Source organism: Netta rufina (assembly GCF_964035555.1).
Source record: "Netta rufina genome assembly, chromosome: 24".
NCBI lineage: Eukaryota > Metazoa > Chordata > Aves > Anseriformes > Anatidae > Netta > Netta rufina.
In genome coordinates, this window is record NC_140148.1 from 49,064 (window position 1) to 67,261 (window position 18,198).

The following is an 18,198-nucleotide window of genomic DNA, read 5'->3' on the forward strand; positions in this document are numbered from 1 at the left end:
TAAACTGTGATTAAGGTATGAGTGATTCTTAATGGAGAACATGACTTTATTCTTTTAGTTTTCCCGCTTCTGAACATTGAGCTCTACTGTTTTTCAGGAGTGAGTATGAAAGTTCTTCAGGTCTCTGTCCTTACAGTCTCATCTCTCTCTTTTTTTTTTTTTTTTTTAATGGGTATATAATTTTTTATTCTTTTGTTTGGTGTAATTTTTATTGCTGAGCGGAAGACTCATGTAAAGTTCAAGCCTGGATGTGATCTTGTGCATCTTGGTTAGAAAAGCATAGAATGGAGGTATGTGTACTTGATATAACCAATAGCCACATGTCTTTAAAGGATTATATTTGTGTGTTAAAGAAAGTGAGACTGGCACTAGATATTTTGCAGAGTAATTATAGATATTATGCACTATTTCCCAGTGTGCACGTGAATGAAACACAGTAATTTTCTTTGAAGATTTAGGGGTGTACAAAACTGGACTTAAATTAACAACTTTCATTGTTTTAGCAGATAGAAATAGAAGGCAGTTTTGAAGTAATCTGACACTAATAAGTAGTAGTGTTTGGCTGGCCTTGGAAGGTATAAATTACTTAGTTTTTGGATTTAAGCCCATTGAAAGTGCTGAAAAAAAGTTGCATGGTATATTACATGTGTATTAAAGATGTAGCAGAAAAAAATAAATCCACCCTTATGGAAGGAAAAGTTCAAAAAGAAGGCAAGCACTTCTGTTTCCTTATAGGCACTAGAAAAAAAGTCTTAGGGTTCACAGACGTTCATAATAAAGACTTTCATCCTGGCAGCAACAGGATAATTTTGCAGGTTTTAAGCTTTTAATATAATTCTGAATAAGAAATGAGAAACGCATAGGAGTTGGATTTAATGATCTTTATGGGTCCCTTCCAACACAGGATATTCTATGATTCTATGATTATTTTCATAATTACTTCCCAATTCTCCAGTATAATTTCAGACTGAGTCAACCTATTCAAATTTATCCTGGTGCCTAAGAAAGTTTATTGTGGATTGCAGGGGGTACCCTCTGCTTTCGGAAGTAACGAGTGCTTTTTCAGACAGAGCTGCATTCTTCTGTGTTGTTAGCTGTGCCTATTCAAATGAAGATAAAGATTTGAGAGGGATTTTTATGGCTTTTTTTTTTCCATTTTAAAAATTCACCTCTCTCTGTATTTTTGCAAGTAAATCCTCATATTTTCTTGATCCGTTGCTGCCTTTACAGATTGGGATTATCAAATACCTTCTGGTGAAATTTCTTTGAATATTGGGAATAGCTGCCTTTGTACTGAGTCATGGCCTGTGTACGTACAAATAGCAATGTAGGCCTCTCTGTACTGAGAATTTACGTTACACAAACACTGTAGTCAAGTAAAGCTCCCTGAGAGCACCAGTTGGTCTAAAAGTTTACAGTCTCTTACTTCATTATATTGCTAATTATTTCTTTCATCCATGCCTTGCTGATACCTTTAATTTAGGATGAAAATAGGTTTGTGTGATATGTGCTTGCATTTCTAATTCTTATGCCATTTTCCATGGTCTACGGCTCTTCACCATGTACCGTGGCAAAAGAGCCTTATAATATGTAGTTCAAACGCATTTGAAATTGAGAAATTACGTAAAGTTTCCACCAACAAGGAAATACTGCTTTTGTTTATTTTGTCTGAATTCCCTTCCCTGAAAAACCTGCCAAAAACTCCTGGGCAGAGTGTGGTAGCAGACCGGAAGTCCCCTGTGGAAGTGATCTATTAATGTTAATTATTATCTTTTGCTTAAAGAACTCTGAACAATGTTACTTTTTATTCTTAGTCAACCTATACAGCAATAGCATGGTTCCCTGTTTTTGTTTTGTTTTGGTTTTCTTTTTTAATTTTGATTTTGCACAAAGATAAAATTTGTAATAACGCTGATGATGATCAGTAGAGGATGTCTTTTCAATAAACAACACATATAAATTTTCTTGAACTAGGTGTCTGGTTTCCTAAAGGGTCATTGAAGTCAGGAGACCAAGTCAGGAGAAAGCTACAGCATATACACCAAGTAGCCAAATTACTGACAATCCTACCTTCAGCAACCTTGGCATGAAAAAAAACAGTAAGGATGAGTGTTGGTAATACTAGACTTCTTGCTTGTGTGACCTGAAGAAAACTGAATGTTAAAGTGCTGTTTCTGTTTACACACTTAATTTTGCAATTTCTCTCTCCTGCGCTGTGAGAATTTCTTAATTCCTTTACTGGGAATACAACTTTGTCCGTAAGCTATGATAAAATTAGTAAGTTTATTCAAAGAGAACTTATTTAAGGGTTTCCAGTGTTGCTTACTATTGTGTCTACTTGAGCAGCCTGTGTGATTAAATTTAGTGTATGATGTGTCAGATGAATAAATAAATATCCATGTTTTGCAGATGTGGAACTGAGACACTGACATTATGTAAGCAAGTGGCAGCTGGGGACAGAGTTCTGAGTTATTTCTGATCCAGATTAATGCCATAACCACAGGATCACCATTTTCCCTTTCAGTTCCTTTTTGATTTTCTGCCTAATTTCCTCTGTAAGTTTTTTTCAGGCAGATAGAGTATATTGCAATAAAGGAGATGAGAATCAGCCAGCCCCTTTGTGGTTATACCGAAGGTACTATATACTGGCCAAAAAAAAAAAAAGAACAGGAAAAATAGCAGCTCAGAAGTCTTACTCATCTCACAATGTGATCACTTCTGATCACTTAAGCTAAAGGAGGAAAAGAACATAGCCTATGTTTCCGTTGGAGAGGTCTCAGAAAAATGATAAACAAAATTAGACTGAAAAATGATACCTTCCAAGTCAGCCAAAGCATGAAGGTATCAGCTTGCTGTTCAACCTTAGATATCCTTAATAGTCTGAAGGTCTTATGACACTTAAAATAATGACTGTGTCCTCTTCAAATTCTAGTTTGGTAACTGTTCAGATTCTTCTGTAACATCTGTGATTTCAACAGGTATTCTACTTTCACAGAACAGTTTCTGCAGGGTGCTAAAATAAAATTTATTGTATGTCAACCGAGAGGTTGAATGTGATATTAGTTGCAAGATGACCTCGTTCCCAGGGGGTAGAAAGAGAACCAGTGCATTGAGGGAAGAAGATGTTAAGGAAGTCTGCCCATTCTAGTTGCAGGTTTGTAATGGCAAAATTATTCATCAACCACTACCAAGGAAACTGAGTGTGTCAGAATATACTAGTTTACGTAGAGTTTAGACCCCCTGAGTGGTGTTCTACAAGAAAGCCAGAGAGGGACTTTTTGTTAGGGAGTATAGTGACAGGACAAGGGGTAGTGGTTTTAAACTAAAAGAGGGTAGATTTACATTAGATGTTACAAAGAAATTCTTTACTCAGAGGATGGTAAGGCACTGGAACAGGCTGCCCAAAGAAGCCCAGAGAAGCTGTGGATGCCCCATCCCTGGAAGCGTCGAAGGACAAGTTTGATGGGGCTTTGGGTAGTATGGTCTGGTGGAAAGTGTTTCTGCCCATGGCGAGGGGGTTGAAATTGGATAAGCATTAAGGTCACTTCCAACACAAAACCATTCTCTGATTCTTTTAGAAATCATATGTTTGCTAATTTAAGGTTGTTAGTTCGTAGGAAAACACTTGGCTGAAATGTTGTCTGAAAATGTAAGATTTTTTCATTATTACTGGAAGACAACTGTATTCTGTTACACACTCTCGGATTTTCATTTATTCCTTTTAGACATTTTCATTGTTTACAGTAATCCATCCACTCTGCCTCCTGTTTAAAAAAAAGGCAAATAATGTTAGATTGTCACAGAAGATAAATTCAGATGTTTAAGTTAACATAACTCATGGTACCTCACGTTTCTATCATAGGTTCAAAAGGGGAAATGGATAATATCAGGATTTTTAGTGATAAGGTGTGTAACAGCAGGACAATGTTTGAGGGATGGTGTGCTGGTGAGGACTTTAACTCTGCTCCATGAGGTACTGGGTACGCTGCAGTGCATTTGAAATATTTATAGACCAAGACATGCCATTTGAGAAATAAACAAGAGGAACTAGAACCTTTGCCTCAGTTGCAGAGGTACAACATCATTGGCATAAGTGAGACTCGGTGGGAAGAGTCCTGTGACTGGAGTTGTTGTGATGGGCACTTAAAGGCCCATCACGAGAGAGAGCCAGAGCAGGTGAGGAGGAGGGGTAGCATTGCATGTAAAGCAGGGGTTGGACTGTGCAGCACTTGCACTTAGGGATGATGTGGTTGAAAGCCTCTGGGTAAAGATTGGAAGAAAAGCTAATGTGGATGCTGTTGTGGGAGTGTACTATAGATCACCAAGCCTGAGCGATGACACCAATGTATTATTCTATAAGGAGTTAAGGGAAATGTCTAGATCAATTGCCTTTGTCCTTATGGACAACTTCAGCTTCCCCGGTGTTAACGGGGACTGTCATACAGCAGACACAAACAGGTCCAGGAAATTCCGGAAACATGAAATAACCTTTTTTTTTACATAGGTACTAAAGGAGCCGACTAGGAAGGATGTTCTCCCAGATCTGTTGTTTGTAAATAAAGATGGTCTTGTGTGTGAAGATGGTGGTGGCTGTCTTGGCCACAGCAATCATGAAATGGTTGAGTTTAAAATCTTTTGTGATAAAAAAGCTGTCAGCAGAGCTACTGCCATGGATTTTGAGAAAGCAGACTTCAGGCTGCTCAAGAAAATAGTAAGGTACCCTGGAAATCTGCTTGTGAGGGTGTTTGGGTTCATAAATGCTGGTTACTTTTTAAGAGACATCTTTTAAGAGTGAAGGAACAAGCAATTTGAATGTGTTGGAAGTCAAGCAAGCAAGGCAGAAGGATGGTTTGGCTGAACAGATGTCTCCTGAAACTTAGGTAGAAAAAAAATATGTCCTGACTTAGGAAACAAGGTCAGGGAATGCCAAGGGACTAGAGAGATGCCAACTGCCACTGTAGGGAGAAAATTCTTAAAGCCAAAGATCAATTGGAGTCAAAGCTGGCCGGTACTGTGGCAGATAGCAGAGGGTTTTTTAAGTATGTTAATGGTTATAGAAGGACTAAAGAGAACATAAGTCTGTTATGCTAACGGGTGAAGTTAAAGCAGGGATATTTAATGCCTTCTTCACCGTTTTTAGACTGCCTGGTAGACAAGGGGAAGGCAGTGGATATGTTTGATTTTATTATTTTATATGTATTTTATTATTTTATATTTTATTATTATTTTAGCAGAGCTTTTGGTACTGTCTCTCACAGTATCCTGAACAAAATGTCCAGCCTACAGTGAGATATGTACACAATACTGTGGGTGAACATATGGCTGAAGGGTCAAGCACAAAAAGTTATAGTAAATTGGGTAACAGGCTGGCAGTTAGCCATTAGTGGTGTTCCTCAGGGCTTAATTTTAGGGCCGTTTCTCTTCAGTGTTTTTATCAACAACCTGGACTTAGTAAGGTTGCAGATGATAGTAAATTTGGAAGAGCCCTTGATTGCCTTAAGGGCCGAGAGGCCTTACAGAGAGATCTTGATAGGTTAGAGCACTGGGCAATCACCGTCTGTATGAAATTTAACGAGCAAATACCAAATTCTGCACCTGAGAGAGTGTATTCCTGGTGGTACGTATAGTCTGGGGGACAAATGGCTGGAGTGCAGCCCTTCAGAAAGTTCTCTGGGACGGTTGGTTGATGCTCAATATGAATTGACAGTGTTCCCTGTTGGCCAGAAGGGTCCACCATATCCTGGGGTGCATCAAGCACAGTACTGCTAACTGATCAAAAGACGTGACGGTCCTACTATACTCAACATTGGTGCTGACTCACCTTGAGTACTGTGTGCAGTCTGGGGCTCCACAATATAAGAAGGATATGCAAATATTAGAATGCTTCCAAAGGAGGGCAACAAGGATGGTGAAAGGACTAGAGGACATGACTTACGAGGAATACTTGGTTTGTTCAGCTTAAAGAAGAGGAGACTGAGGGTTGACTTCATTGTTGTCTGCAGCTTCATCCTGAGGAGTAGAAAAGGAGGTGCTCATCTCTTGACTGGAGAGAGGATGCAAGAGAATGACTTAAAGCTGTGTTATGGGAAGTTCGCATCGGGTATTAGGAAAAAGTTCTTCATTGAAGGGGTGGTCAAGCACTAACAAGCTCCCCAGAGAAGTGGTCATGGCCCCAAACCTGTTAGTGTTGCAAGAAGCATTTGGACCAGTCTCTTAGATACTTGGTTTAACTCCTAGGTTCTGTGTGGAGTCAGTTGGAGTCATTAATCCTCATGGGTCCCTTCCAACTCAGAGTGTTCTGTGATCTTAACACTTTTCCCACCCCACAAAGAAATTGTTCCCCAGAAGGCTGGAATTTAGTCTTTCCTTTCTGTTGAGGAGAACTGCAGGAAGAACATTTTGTGGAGGATTAGCCACAAGATGGCAGTGAAGCAGATCACTGACAGCCACTCAAAGAAGCAAATGAAGTAGATGTAGGCAGTCAGCAGCATGCTCCTCTAGTCATAACAATGTTGGAATCTTTGCATGAAGTAATTTGCTGAATTAGGAATTTTTCTCCAATTTTGAAGCTGGTTTCTAATTAACTGCTACTGTCTCAGATCCCCCAGATTTTCACGTTATTTAAATTGAATTTTCCTAATTAGGGACACTAAGTACTCTTAAGTCAGTCCACCTCATAAAAGCCCTGTCTTGTTGCCTGTTTCCTGACTTCTATATGTTTTATAGACCCGAACATATGAAGTAATCTGTTTTATATAGAGCTGCATAATTCCAGTTTGGCTTCTTGTAATCCCTTGTAGTGATTTTATATCATAGCTGTTTGTTATATGAATCCTTAGTGGTAATTAGTCTTGTAAATGTTTTCTTAACTATAATTTTAAATATAAGGCTTCTCCCTCAAGATGCTTAACTAGAGAGACAGGAGCTTTTGGTGAAAAAGTTATCACAGGGGGGAGTCTTTCAGTTCGTCAGAACTAGATGGCAGTGCTGTTGGGGAGGGGGAATCCATATTTCCCAGGGTGTCTGTAAGCCAGAGGATAAAGAACTTGCCCAGGATTTAAGTTACATATTTGATAAAAATTTTGTTTAAGAAGAAATTGGAGTCATACCCTTTCCCCTGACCACATGAGTACAAGTAAGGTGACTGGAGTGCTACAGAGCATGACTGTCTTAACCCCATTTAATAATTCATTTTCCTAAAAACATTTACAAAACAGAAAATCTGGGGTTCCTGTCTACTGCTGGGTGAACCTGGCCACTCTGGGGAGTCTGTCTGTCTTGATTCTTATCATTACAAAGCACAAAACTGAAGCCCAAGTTGGAGAAACCTTGGGAGAGCTGAGTTTTGACTGAATTAGCCTTGAACTAAGTGAAGCTGGCCACTTCGTGTCCAGTGTTCCAACTGCTGCACTGTGAGAGACTGCAGAAATAGATGCATGGGAAGGTCACCCCAAGTAGTGAAATGAAACAAAAGGAGTGTACAGTTTGTTGGGTTTTGTTTGTTTTCTGAGGGTAGGGATTTTGTTATTGTATGCTCAGTATCAGAAAAAAATACATATATTATTTGGCCACCAAAAATATGTTGTTAGAAATAATGTGTAAGATAATACTGTGTTGAGAAGATGGCACGAGGTGACTAGCTGCAATTGAAGGTTCCTTGTCCATGTGCCATAAAGACAGCTGTAGAGGTGGTCTCCCCTCTGTGAATAAAGGAAAGCTTTAGTTTTACTCTGAGGTTCCCCAAATTTACTCTGAGGTTCCCTGAAATATGTAGTGCAATAAGGGTTGGACCCTATGTGAAGCAGGTGGCTGGATGGATTTAATGGCATCTATTGGACTAAGACTAACCTAACTTTATTGTGTCACAGGAGGGAAGTTGGGGGGGCAGACACAACAACTACGTGGATTTTGTAAGCCTGCAGTTACTTAAGGGCTGATGCAATCTACTTGTGGGTTAGAAAACAGGAGGACAAACATGGAGAGAAGTGTACATCAGTGAATTTCCTGCAGCATGGGGATGTTACACCCACTGCAGGGAAATTGTGTGCTCATGAGAGGGTTGCCTGTCTGTTCAGGGGTTGCCAGGAGCCAAGTCAGCCCAATGCAGGGAATGCTGTCCTCACTTGCTCTCCAGAGTTCTTAGCAGTGGAAAATCACTGGGAGACGGGATTACCCTTGCCAAACTCCTCTGCCTGTGATGTTTCTGGAATGATCTTTGCCCTGGTGCCTTTCAGTAGGAAAGCAACAGAAGGCAGGGAGAATTTGCCCTTGTTGAGTTTCCCACTTGCCTTAGACCCACTGACAAATCACTTTGAGTACAGACTTATGTGTTCATAGAAGCTGGTTTAACTCCAAGGGGGAGCTAATGCAAAAAGAAAAGCATCAAAACCCACGCTGTACAGAAGAAACAGTGTGTGCTCTACATCAAAAAGGCAAAATGTCTTTAACTGAATAGATGATAAAATATTTCCTTGATCAGTAGAGTTCTTTTGTAAGGATAGCGACTGCTGGCAGTTATCGCTGCTTACAGGATGCTAACCTTTAACAACTGGGAGCGAAGTCCATGAGGAGAGGTCTAGTTGGGCTGCTTTAGTGTTCTGGTCGGTTGGAGCCAGAACCGAATTTTGGAGAGAGGGGGAAATGTTAAAGGTCTAAGGACAGCTTGAGCACTTAGGCAACGTGGCTCTCCCCAGAGCAGCTGGCAGCGGGGTGGGGAGGCTCAGCGGTCCTCACCCAGCCCGTGTACAGAAGGCCGCGCTGTTTGCAGCTCTCTTGAGGTTTGCGTCCTTTTTTTAGACGTCGTTAATTAAAAAGCGAGGCACAAACCCCACCTTAGGCAGCCCGCTAAGTACACGTTTGCGAAGGCCGTGCTGTGACGGTCCCTCCCTGCCCACGCCCTCCGCTTGCAGCCTGTGGCCGAGCTCGGCTCCGGGCCCCCTGGCATCGCCGGTGCCTCCCGTACACATGGCGCGGGCTGCGAACCCCCAGGGACCGCGCCGCCCGGGAGCAGGGGGCGGCTCGGGGCGAGGACGTGGCCGCCGTGCTCCCTGCGGTCCTGCGGCCGGCCGCGCCCCGGGCCAGGCGGCGCTGTGCCGGGGCGGCCTGGGGAGCGCGGGGTGGGCCGAAGCCCGGCCTGCGGGGGGGGGGGGGGGGGGGGGGCTGCCTGCGCCCCCGTCTGCGGGAGGGCGCCGGTAGGGGCGGGGCTGCGGCGGGCACCGCCTCCTTCGGTGTGCGCCGGCGTGGCCGCGATTGGCTATGCGGGCGGTGACGTTGCAGGACTGCGGTTGTCCCGTGGAGCGGCGCGGGGCCTTCGCTGCGTCGCTTTAAAGGGGCCGCGCTCGCGGCAGCCCCGGCGTCGGCGCTGGCCCCGAGGCGCTCCCGAGCCGCCGGTGCCCGGCTCCGATCGCGGCGGGTGCGCGGGTCTGGGAGCGCGCCTACGGGCACCGGCGGGATCCGGGCGCGCCCGGGAGGTTCCGAGCCGGTAAGGAAGGTCTGGGGGCTGAGCGGGCGTGAGTCGGCACCGGAACGGCTGGCGCCGGGACCGGGAGGTAGCGACCCCGGTCGAAGACTCCGAGCGGTGCGCGGGGGAGCCGGGTGCCTGCTCCGGGGGGCGCCGATCTGCCGGGACCGGTGCCGGTGCCGAGAGATGCCCGCTCGGGAGGAGTCTCCGGCGGCTGGTGCCGGTCCTGGAAGGCACCGATCCGGCGGGGCTACCCGAGGAGCGCTGAGGCTGGTGCCGCTCCCGGGAGGTGCCGGTACCCGGCAGGAGCCTCCAGGCACCGATCACGTGTGAGGCAGCCCTGCCGCGGCTGTCGCCGGTACCGGCAGGTCCCGAGGAGCGGCCACAAGGGAGCTGGCACCGGCACCGGCACCTGCCCTTCTCCTTGGCGGCGGGCAGCGGTTCGGGACGCGTCGGTCTCGGACTCGGCGCAGCGGCCGCTGTCGGTGCCCGCCGGCCCCCGGGGACGCGTGTGCCCGGCGGCAGCGGCGGCGCCGGGCCGGGCTCTGGGAGCTGATTTTGAACTCTGCAAAGCAGCCACCATCCGTCTGGATCCGGCATTCGTCACCTCCCAAGTGCAGCGTTTCAGGGCCAAAACAACCTGCTTCGGCTTTTTTTTTTTTTTTTTCAGAGTCGAGGTGGCAGAGAGCGGTGCTTTGGCCCTGACGCTTGTTTCGGGAGCCTTTGGCTGGGAGCACGCTGTGTTTTGCTTTCTGCTAGACAGAGCAGGGGAAGAAAGGAACATCCCATCACCCAGAGTGACTGGAGTGTCTGCAATACCCCATCTGAACGCATGGGAAGGGAGCTAGGAGGACAAGTCCTGGCCTTAGTGGCTGCGGGGAAGGTGTTTTAATTTGCTCTTGCAAAAGGAATTCGGGGAGCAGTGAGAGCTATCGGGTACAGGACGCTGTGGAGGGGAGGACAGGAATTAGGCACCACACCGTGCAGATGGGGTGAGGGCTGGCTGAGATGTGCTGCTCTGAGCTCCAGTGTTTGGTTATTTGTTACTGGTTTGCTCATTAGCTTCTGGTTCAGGAGCTGTTTGAAAAATGGACCGAGCCAGGGACACAAGCGGGTCTGGTTTAATTCCAGGAGCAGCAAAACTGTCCAGTGGTGCTGGTGTCTGTGCTAGAGAGGAATATTTTCCTCTCCTTTGCTTTTGGGGCAACAGGACTCTTGTTTTTACTTTCATTCTGTTCTAGTGGGTGGTCAAACAAGTCTTCCAAAGGTTAATGGTTGGATTTTGAATTTTAAAAAAAGGTTGTACGCTCCAGAAACATCAAATGGTTTGATAAGCTTAAAAACGTCAAAAACATACGAGCAGATGAGTAGAGTAAGCAGGGTGATTAAAATCTGCTTGAGGGACTGTTCTTACAACTCGGAAATGCCCCAGTGCCCCATTTGCTTTCAAAGCTCAGAAGTAGCCAGCTCTGAAACCAGGTGCTGATCCCTGTCTGCGTTTGCGCAGGGCCTGATCCTGCAGCAGAGGGTGAGCGTGCAGCACAGTGCTGCTCTTCTCCCTGCAACTCGTCCTGCATTGAACCCGTTATGGGATTAAGCCCTGAATCCCATGGCAGGGTGGAGTTCCCCTGGGATGCACAGCAGTAACTGTGGAGATAACAAGGGAGGCAAATACTCCTGGTTTCCAGCCTTTCCACTCTGGGCCTCTGTGAGGCAGAAAGATGCCTGAGGATGACTGGAGGGACAGAAAACATCAAGATTTTAGGGATAAACTACCCTGGGAAATTCTTCTGTCAGTGACACCAACAGCTCACTGCTTTTATCAGGCGTATTTTGACCCTCATCCTGAATTGCTTGTTTAACCCTTTGTGTTTCATTTTCTGTTTCAACATTCAGGCTTTGAATAATGTTAGGAAGCACGACCACTTTTATTTTATTTTGGAAGGACTTCTTTTTTACAGAAGGTGGAAGGACACTCTTCCAGGAAGCAGTTGCTCGGTGAGTCATCTCCGTGTATAAATAGCTCTGGTGGGAGCGGTACCATGGCTTGCTGCTTCATGGAGCCGTGAGGTGCAAAGTTGTGGAGGGATTTGGTCATCCGCACCACCACAAGGGAAGCCTGGGCTGCCCCCCAACCCATAGAGTCAGCTGTGCCCACCCTGCCTGCTAGCACCACAGCCTCCCCATGCTCCTGGCTGTATTTGTCAGAGTACTTCAGAGCTGGGACGTTTGTTGAGTATTTTGTCTTGTCTCTACTGCCTTCCACCTTGTGGCAGAGTCTGGGTTTAATGTGGCTGTTGCCAAATCTTGGAATGTAGCTACAGTTCAGCCTGGTTATCTTTAGATGGAGAGAAAGAGCATCAATCTCTTAAGAAGATTTAATTCTGATACCTCACATTTCCAAATCGTAAGGAGAAAACAGCACACGGGAAAAACATGATTTGTCCAGCCTTACCCTGAAGGCCAGCAGTGAAAAGTCCCATCCTGGATCTTTATTCACAAAATAACACTGTCTTAGATTTTATTTCCTCCTCTCATACAAGTAATGCACATATTGATGCAATTAATAGTGGTGTCAAGGAGGGCTGAGATTGGAAGAGGCCTCTTGCTGAAGCATGGCAGGGACAATATCTCCTGCCACTGGATGGGGCAGCAAGAATCCAAGTTGACACTGAAAATGGTCCAGTGGTCTCATGCTTCTGCCACAACCTTGGACAGTCCAGGAAAGGAGAGTATCTGCTCAGAGCAAGGGGTGGGATATTTCATTGTCCCCAGATGCTTCATTTTCCTGTCTGCCAGATTTCATCTCTGAACATGTCTGCGGGTGCTCAAGTGGGTTGGAGGGACCTGGATGGGGGATGCTGCTGCCTGAGCACTCACCTCAAACCCCTGGGGCTGGTCTGAGGCTCTTCAGGGTAACAGGGACGTCACTGCAGTGTCAGTGCTGGCAACACTGGGAGCAATGAGCCTGGTGGAACAACTGATTTTGTTTTCCAGCTGATGGGCACAGCTAGATTTATCCCCAATGGGGCTATTGATGTCCATGGCACTTCAGTGAGAGTAAAGTGATGTCACTGAAGGGAGGAGCTTGCAATGGGGCAAATTCACATGAGACCTGGGTGGCTAATGGTCCTTCAGACCTCATGCTGGTCAGCTCTAAAAGGATGCCAAGCTAAAATGAACCAACCTGGCTTTTCTCCAGCTCATAGATTTGTGTTTGTTTATTTGTTTTTGTTTTGTTTTCAAATATTTATAACAAAACTTTAATTTGGGAGAGATGACTACATATAAGGGGATTGGGGAACCTCAGATGACAAACGCTAAAGGGACTATAAACTACTATAAGATTTCTGTTAATATCTATGTTCAACCTCATCTGCCCATGTGTGGAATCTGTTGAAATCTGTTCTGTTTTCTGTTTGCAAAATACAAAAATCTTAGACCCAAGAAAGCTCTTTCAGGAGTCAGATAAGCTTGTTATAGCCACATCATCTCTTATAGCTGCCTGTAACTGCTGTCATCCATGGGGGCTCTAACCAGTTGTTCCAGGGCTCTTTCCATGTGCCTGTGACTTGCTACCATAATGCGTCCTTATGGTTTGAACCAAAATTACTTTTTCACTGTTGACGCCACTTTAGAATTAAAAGGAAAAAAATGCAATTACTCTTCCACACACATTTAATACTTTTTTTCTTGTTTCTTTTGATTAGGACTTGAAAATCACAATGACTAATTTTACCTCCAGGCTGTCTGTAACTTCATTTTGTTTCAAGTCGTGTCTGTTAATAAGCATCATCTTTTGATGGAAAATTTTAACATAGAAGTTAGTTTGGGCAACCTGACCTAGTGGAAGGCATCCCTGCCCATTGTGGGTGGGCTGGAACTGGATGATTTTTAAGGTTCCTTCCAACCCAAACCATTCTATGAATCTGAGTAACTAGATTTTGGTTTGAAGGTTTCATAAAAAGTTGCTTTTACAAAATTTTAAACTGGGGTTTAATTTTGAGTGACCACTTTCTTTTGCAGTATGCTATATTTGCTTTGCAGTTATGTTTTGTTTTGGTGGATTCAGCAACTGTGGCCAAAATAGCCTGATGCTAGAATTAAAACTAGACACATCCCGAATAAATCACCTTCAGATAACAAACTTCCTATTGTGATGCTAATGTCAAAAAAAAAAAGAACATTGAAATCCTCCTAGCTTCAGCTAAGATGCGGTACTAGCAAACAATTGAAATTTCCCACTTCCCAGTATGTTTTTCCTTATTCTGACTGTCTGCCAAAGTTCCCAAAGAGGTTGATCTGTGAGGTTTAGCATTCTGAGCTTTTCTGTCACTCTGTTTTTATCACTATGGACCACAAGAGGTCGGCACAATTCAGGGGAAGTAGTCTGGGGCCTGACTTTGCTCTGGGGTGGCAGACTGGCATGTCTTTACTGGAGCTGCCTGAGCCCTTTTTTCATTCCAAGATAATGACTCCCTTTAAAAAAAAAAATATTTTATATATATATATATATTTTTTTTTTTTTTTAATTAAAAACGACCCATACTATACTGGAAGAAAATCAGGACAATCACGGAACAGGACATGTTGGCAGGGTATATTGCTGAGCTGGATCCTTTAATATGTGACAAAGCCTGAGCACTTGGGAGTATTAAGGGGGCTCAGGTGCATGGCCACTCACCCTGCTCTCTACAGAGTCATTTAATTGTTTATTTCCTGGTATAAAAGGTTGTGAGATTGGAAGCTCACTGCAGGACATAGACAACTCAGCGCACCACTCCACGTTGGCAAGCTGGAGCCACATGTTTCTGAGTGCACTGTGACTTCTGATACAGTATCCGAAGGTGACAGACAGGGAAAACAAAGTGATTAACCAACATCACCCTTGTGGTTTGCAGTGAGGAGACCAGCACAGAGAGCCCTAAACAGGACCTTCATCAAAGCGGTGCTTGGAGAGTGATGGTCTTAAAATGAAAAGGTGCTGTGAGGGTGTTGGGCTGCCATGCCTGTTTAAGGTCAGTGTGATTCTCATCTGTTTTGACCTCTCTGTCTCTTCTCAGGGTCAGGGAGCAGAAGTAAAGTATCTGTCCTGCACATCTCTTGACACACATGAGATGTGCACAGAGACCAGCTGGGGGCAGTCAGCAGATGCTGCTGGGTTCAACACTGAGAGGCTGGGGCTCTCTGGCTTCACACATTGTCAGCAACATGGTTTTACTTTGTTTTTAGAGACAGGCAGGCCCCAGCTCTGAGTTACCCTGGGCCTCTTGGGAGCCCATGGTGCCTGCAGAGCCCAACCCAGAGGCAAACCACGTCCAGGTGACAGAGCAAAAATTAACCTGCAAAGTCTTTTCCTCTTAGGAAGAGCCAGACTTGTCCTTGAACAGGTGAGCCTACAAGAAGGAGCAGCAAGAGGGGTTTACAGGGACACAAATCCCGTTTTTCAGGTGTGACAGGAGTGGGGTGGGGAGCAAACTGCTCCGTCCCCTCCACAGGACCCTTGCTGCACATAAACTCCCCAAGGCTAATGCTGTCCATGTCCTTTGGAAGGACATGTATGGCGGTAGCTTAGCACACCAACCACCTTGACTGCAGTAAAGGAATTGGCAGTAGCAAAATGATCTCTCTGTAGGAAGAATAAACACCTTAGAGTTAGGGCTAAGGTATGTCAGCAGTGGACTACCCCCCCACCCAACCCTCAGCGGGGTTAACAAGCGACATGGCAAAAGACAGGCAATGATAACTTAGCTAAGAAACATTGCTCTGTGGAGTTGGCAGCCTCTTGCTATTGTGTTTATTGCCCTCATTGTGCTGGGTCCAAAGCAAAGCGCCTTGGACTAACTGTTGGGCTTTACTCTTCCACCTCACAGGGTGTTGGTATGGCCAGCTCCCAGCCTCCAAAGTACCTCCTCATCTTCGACTTTGATGAGACCATCATCAATGAGAACAGTGATGACTCCATCATCAGGGCAGCACCAGGGCAGGCACTTCCAGAGCACATCCGGCAGACCTTCTGTGAGGGCTTCTACAACGAGTACATGCAGCGTGTCCTGACGTACATGGGAGACCAAGGTGTCAAGATGGGGGACTTCAAGACTGTATATGAGAACATTCCCCTGTCCCCTGGCATGCCTGACCTCTTCCAGTTCCTCTCCAAGAACCATGAAGTCTTTGAGATCATCCTCATCTCCGATGCCAACATGTTTGGCATTGAATGCAATCTGAGGGCAGCTGGTTTCTACTCTCTCTTCCGCAAAATCTTCAGCAACCCATCCAGCTTTGACAAAAGGGGGTACTTCACCTTGGGGCCCTACCACAGCCACAAGTGCCTTGACTGCCCAGCCAACATGTGCAAACGCAAAATCCTAACAGAGTATCTGGCAGAGAGAGCCCAGGAAGAGGTGGAGTTTGAGAGGGTCTTTTATGTGGGAGACGGTGCCAATGACTTCTGCCCTTCTGTGACTTTGACTTCAGCTGATATTGCTTTCCCACGGAAGGGTTACCCCATGCACCGGATGACGCAAGAGATGGAGAATAAGCAACCTGGAGCTTTCCAGGCCACTGTTGTTCCCTGGGAGTCAGCTACAGAGGTCACCCGCTATCTCCAGGATGTCCTCAAGAAGTGTTGAAGATAGCTCAAAAGAGGCTTGTTTACCATAAGCATCTGGGAAAGGAGAGTCCTGGAGGGTCAGGTCCTGTACTCCATGATCATCTGGCACTACTCACTGGGACTCTGATTCCTGGGCTGCTTTCCTGCCTTCCTCTCCACGCTCCTTTCTCCCCAGTGGTAAAAGCACTTTCTCTACCCACCCCTCACCCCAGCCTTTCCCTTTTCCATTGCCATGTTGAGATGATGTCTTCTCTATGCAGCTTGGACATCAACTCCAGTGTCGGTGCTTGACAACACTAACAGCGTGGGTTTTGTTTTTTGTTTTTCCCTTTTAACTTCACAAGAGCAATTCTTTAAAATCCAGAAGCCAGCTTTCCTGAAGGCTGAGCCCTGCACATGCTTCCTCTCGACTTTACCCTGCTCTCCTCCTGCTCATCTTTGCTTGCCACGCAGAAACTGCGTGCTGTCGCCTTCAACCTGATGCTATGAGGGCTCCTTGCCTCTTCAGGAAGCTATTAGAAATTTAATCCATGAAATTTGTGCTGCCCAGGCTCCACAGCTTGCCATACACTTCACACCTTCTTGCTCAGCTGGTGAGCCTTTTGCTGGAGATAATTGTTGCTTAAGACTTTATTTTCTGGGGTGGGGTGGGTGTGGGGAAGAAGAGTAGCAGAAAGCCTTTTGGAAAGGTGGTACCTTGCAAAAAAAAAAAAAGTATATATATATATATATCTCCTATGAAGAAAGGCTGAGAGAGCTGGGGCTCTTCAGCCTAAAGAGAAGGCTCCAGGGTGGCCTTACTGCAACTTTTCAGTACTTAAAGGGGACTTATAAAGAAGACAGAGAGCAACTTTTTGCTGAGTCAGATAATGACAGGACAAGGGAGAATGGTTTTAAACTAAAAAAAAATAAAAGAGAGGGAGATTTAGATTCACTGTTAGGAGGAAATTCTTCATTCAAAGGCTGGTGAGGCACTGGCACAGGTTGCCCAGAGAGGTTGTGGATGCCCCATCCCTGGAGGTGTTCAAGACCAGACTGGATGAGGCCCTGAGCAACCTGATCTGGTGGGTGGCATCCCTGCCCATGGCAGGGAGGTTGGAACTGGATAATCTTTAAAGTCCCTTCCAACCCAAGCCATTCTATGATTGTTTAGCTCCCATTGCCCCCACCCCACTTTCCCAGGGTATGGGCACAAAGGCCATGTCCCACTACAGGGAAGAGGACCTGACTTCACTTTCTTCTTCCACCCGCTGCTTTCACTTCCAGGGCAGAAGGTCCCCTGCATTCTTGATGCAGACAGGTTCCTCCACGTTGAGACAGTCTTACCAGCTGTCTACTTGTGTTTGCTGAATTGTATTGACTCCCCTGTGACTTCAGGTGCGACCTGGTCAAGAGGTGCTGAAACTACCCACCAGTTGGAGAGGGAGGTGTGGTGCTTTGGCATTTCTCCTGGTACTGGATCCCTGGAGGCTAAACCTTCTGTGCCCTCCTGCCCCACTGCAGTATTAATTGCCCCTTCTAATTGCACTCTGCAGGGGGGACCTGCAGCATTTGTTGCTCTCTGGTGTTGGCTTTTCCTGGATTTATCCACAGCCTTAACGGCCCCAGAGGGTGATTTGTAACTACTTCAAAGCATAGAAATCCTGGCAACAAATCTGAGCGGTAAGGAAATAACCAAAGCAGCCCTGAGTTGTTCCTCATTTATTTAATTTTTCTCTCTCTTTGTTCTTCCTCTTCTGGACCCTGTTCAACTGTGTGGAACTCAAAGCCATGGAATTAAAAAAATACATATATATGTATATAGATATATATCTATATATTACAGATACACAGTTTATTTTTATCCAGAACATAAACCTGGGTGTGAAATGGCTGAAATGGCTGTGAGGTGCATGTACATGGCATTTCTCTTCCTTGGACTGCTGAAGGAGGCAGACCGGGTGGGGGTGGGAGGGCACAGGGAATGGGGCTGGGTTACAATTATACAAATAGTGTTCTGCAGCATCTTTTGGCTCAGCTTCTCCCCCCCCCCACCCCCCCCCGCCCTCTCCCCATTACTCAAGCAGCTGGGCACAACAAGCATTTTCTTTGGGGTTACTGCTAGAGTGCTTCTGTCCTCCTTGCA

The 18,198-nt window shown here is 45.7% G+C and overlaps 1 protein-coding gene across 6 annotated transcripts; it reads left to right on the forward strand.

Moving 5' to 3' along the window:
- The first annotated feature begins 9,296 nt into the window (after positions 1–9,296).
- On the forward strand, positions 9,297–17,878 carry PHOSPHO1 (phosphoethanolamine/phosphocholine phosphatase 1). 6 transcript variants are annotated; one of them, XM_084301342.1, is made up of 4 exons: positions 9,297–9,481; positions 11,357–11,458; positions 14,192–14,478; positions 15,334–17,878. In XM_084301342.1, exons 3-4 carry the CDS (start codon positions 14,434–14,436, stop codon positions 16,090–16,092), a joined length of 804 nt encoding a protein of 267 aa, XP_084157468.1. In that variant the 5' UTR covers positions 9,297–9,481; positions 11,357–11,458; positions 14,192–14,433; the 3' UTR covers positions 16,093–17,878. The 6 variants fall into 6 exon arrangements, with proteins under 6 accessions (XP_084157468.1, XP_084157467.1, XP_084157470.1 ...); XM_084301341.1 differs by having other exon boundaries at positions 14,362–14,478; XM_084301344.1 differs by lacking the exon at positions 14,192–14,478.
- The last annotated feature ends 320 nt before the right edge of the window (positions 17,879–18,198 follow it).

Bases quoted from the DNA above. Each gene is read 5' to 3' on its own strand.
- PHOSPHO1 (XM_084301342.1), top strand. From the start codon at position 14,434: ATGAAAAGGTGCTGTGAGGGTGTTGGGCTGCCATGCCTGTTTAAG. The intron at 14,479-15,333 runs GTCAGTGTGATT...TCCACCTCACAG, and splicing joins GGCTGCCATGCCTGTTTAAG to GGTGTTGGTATGGCCAGCTC.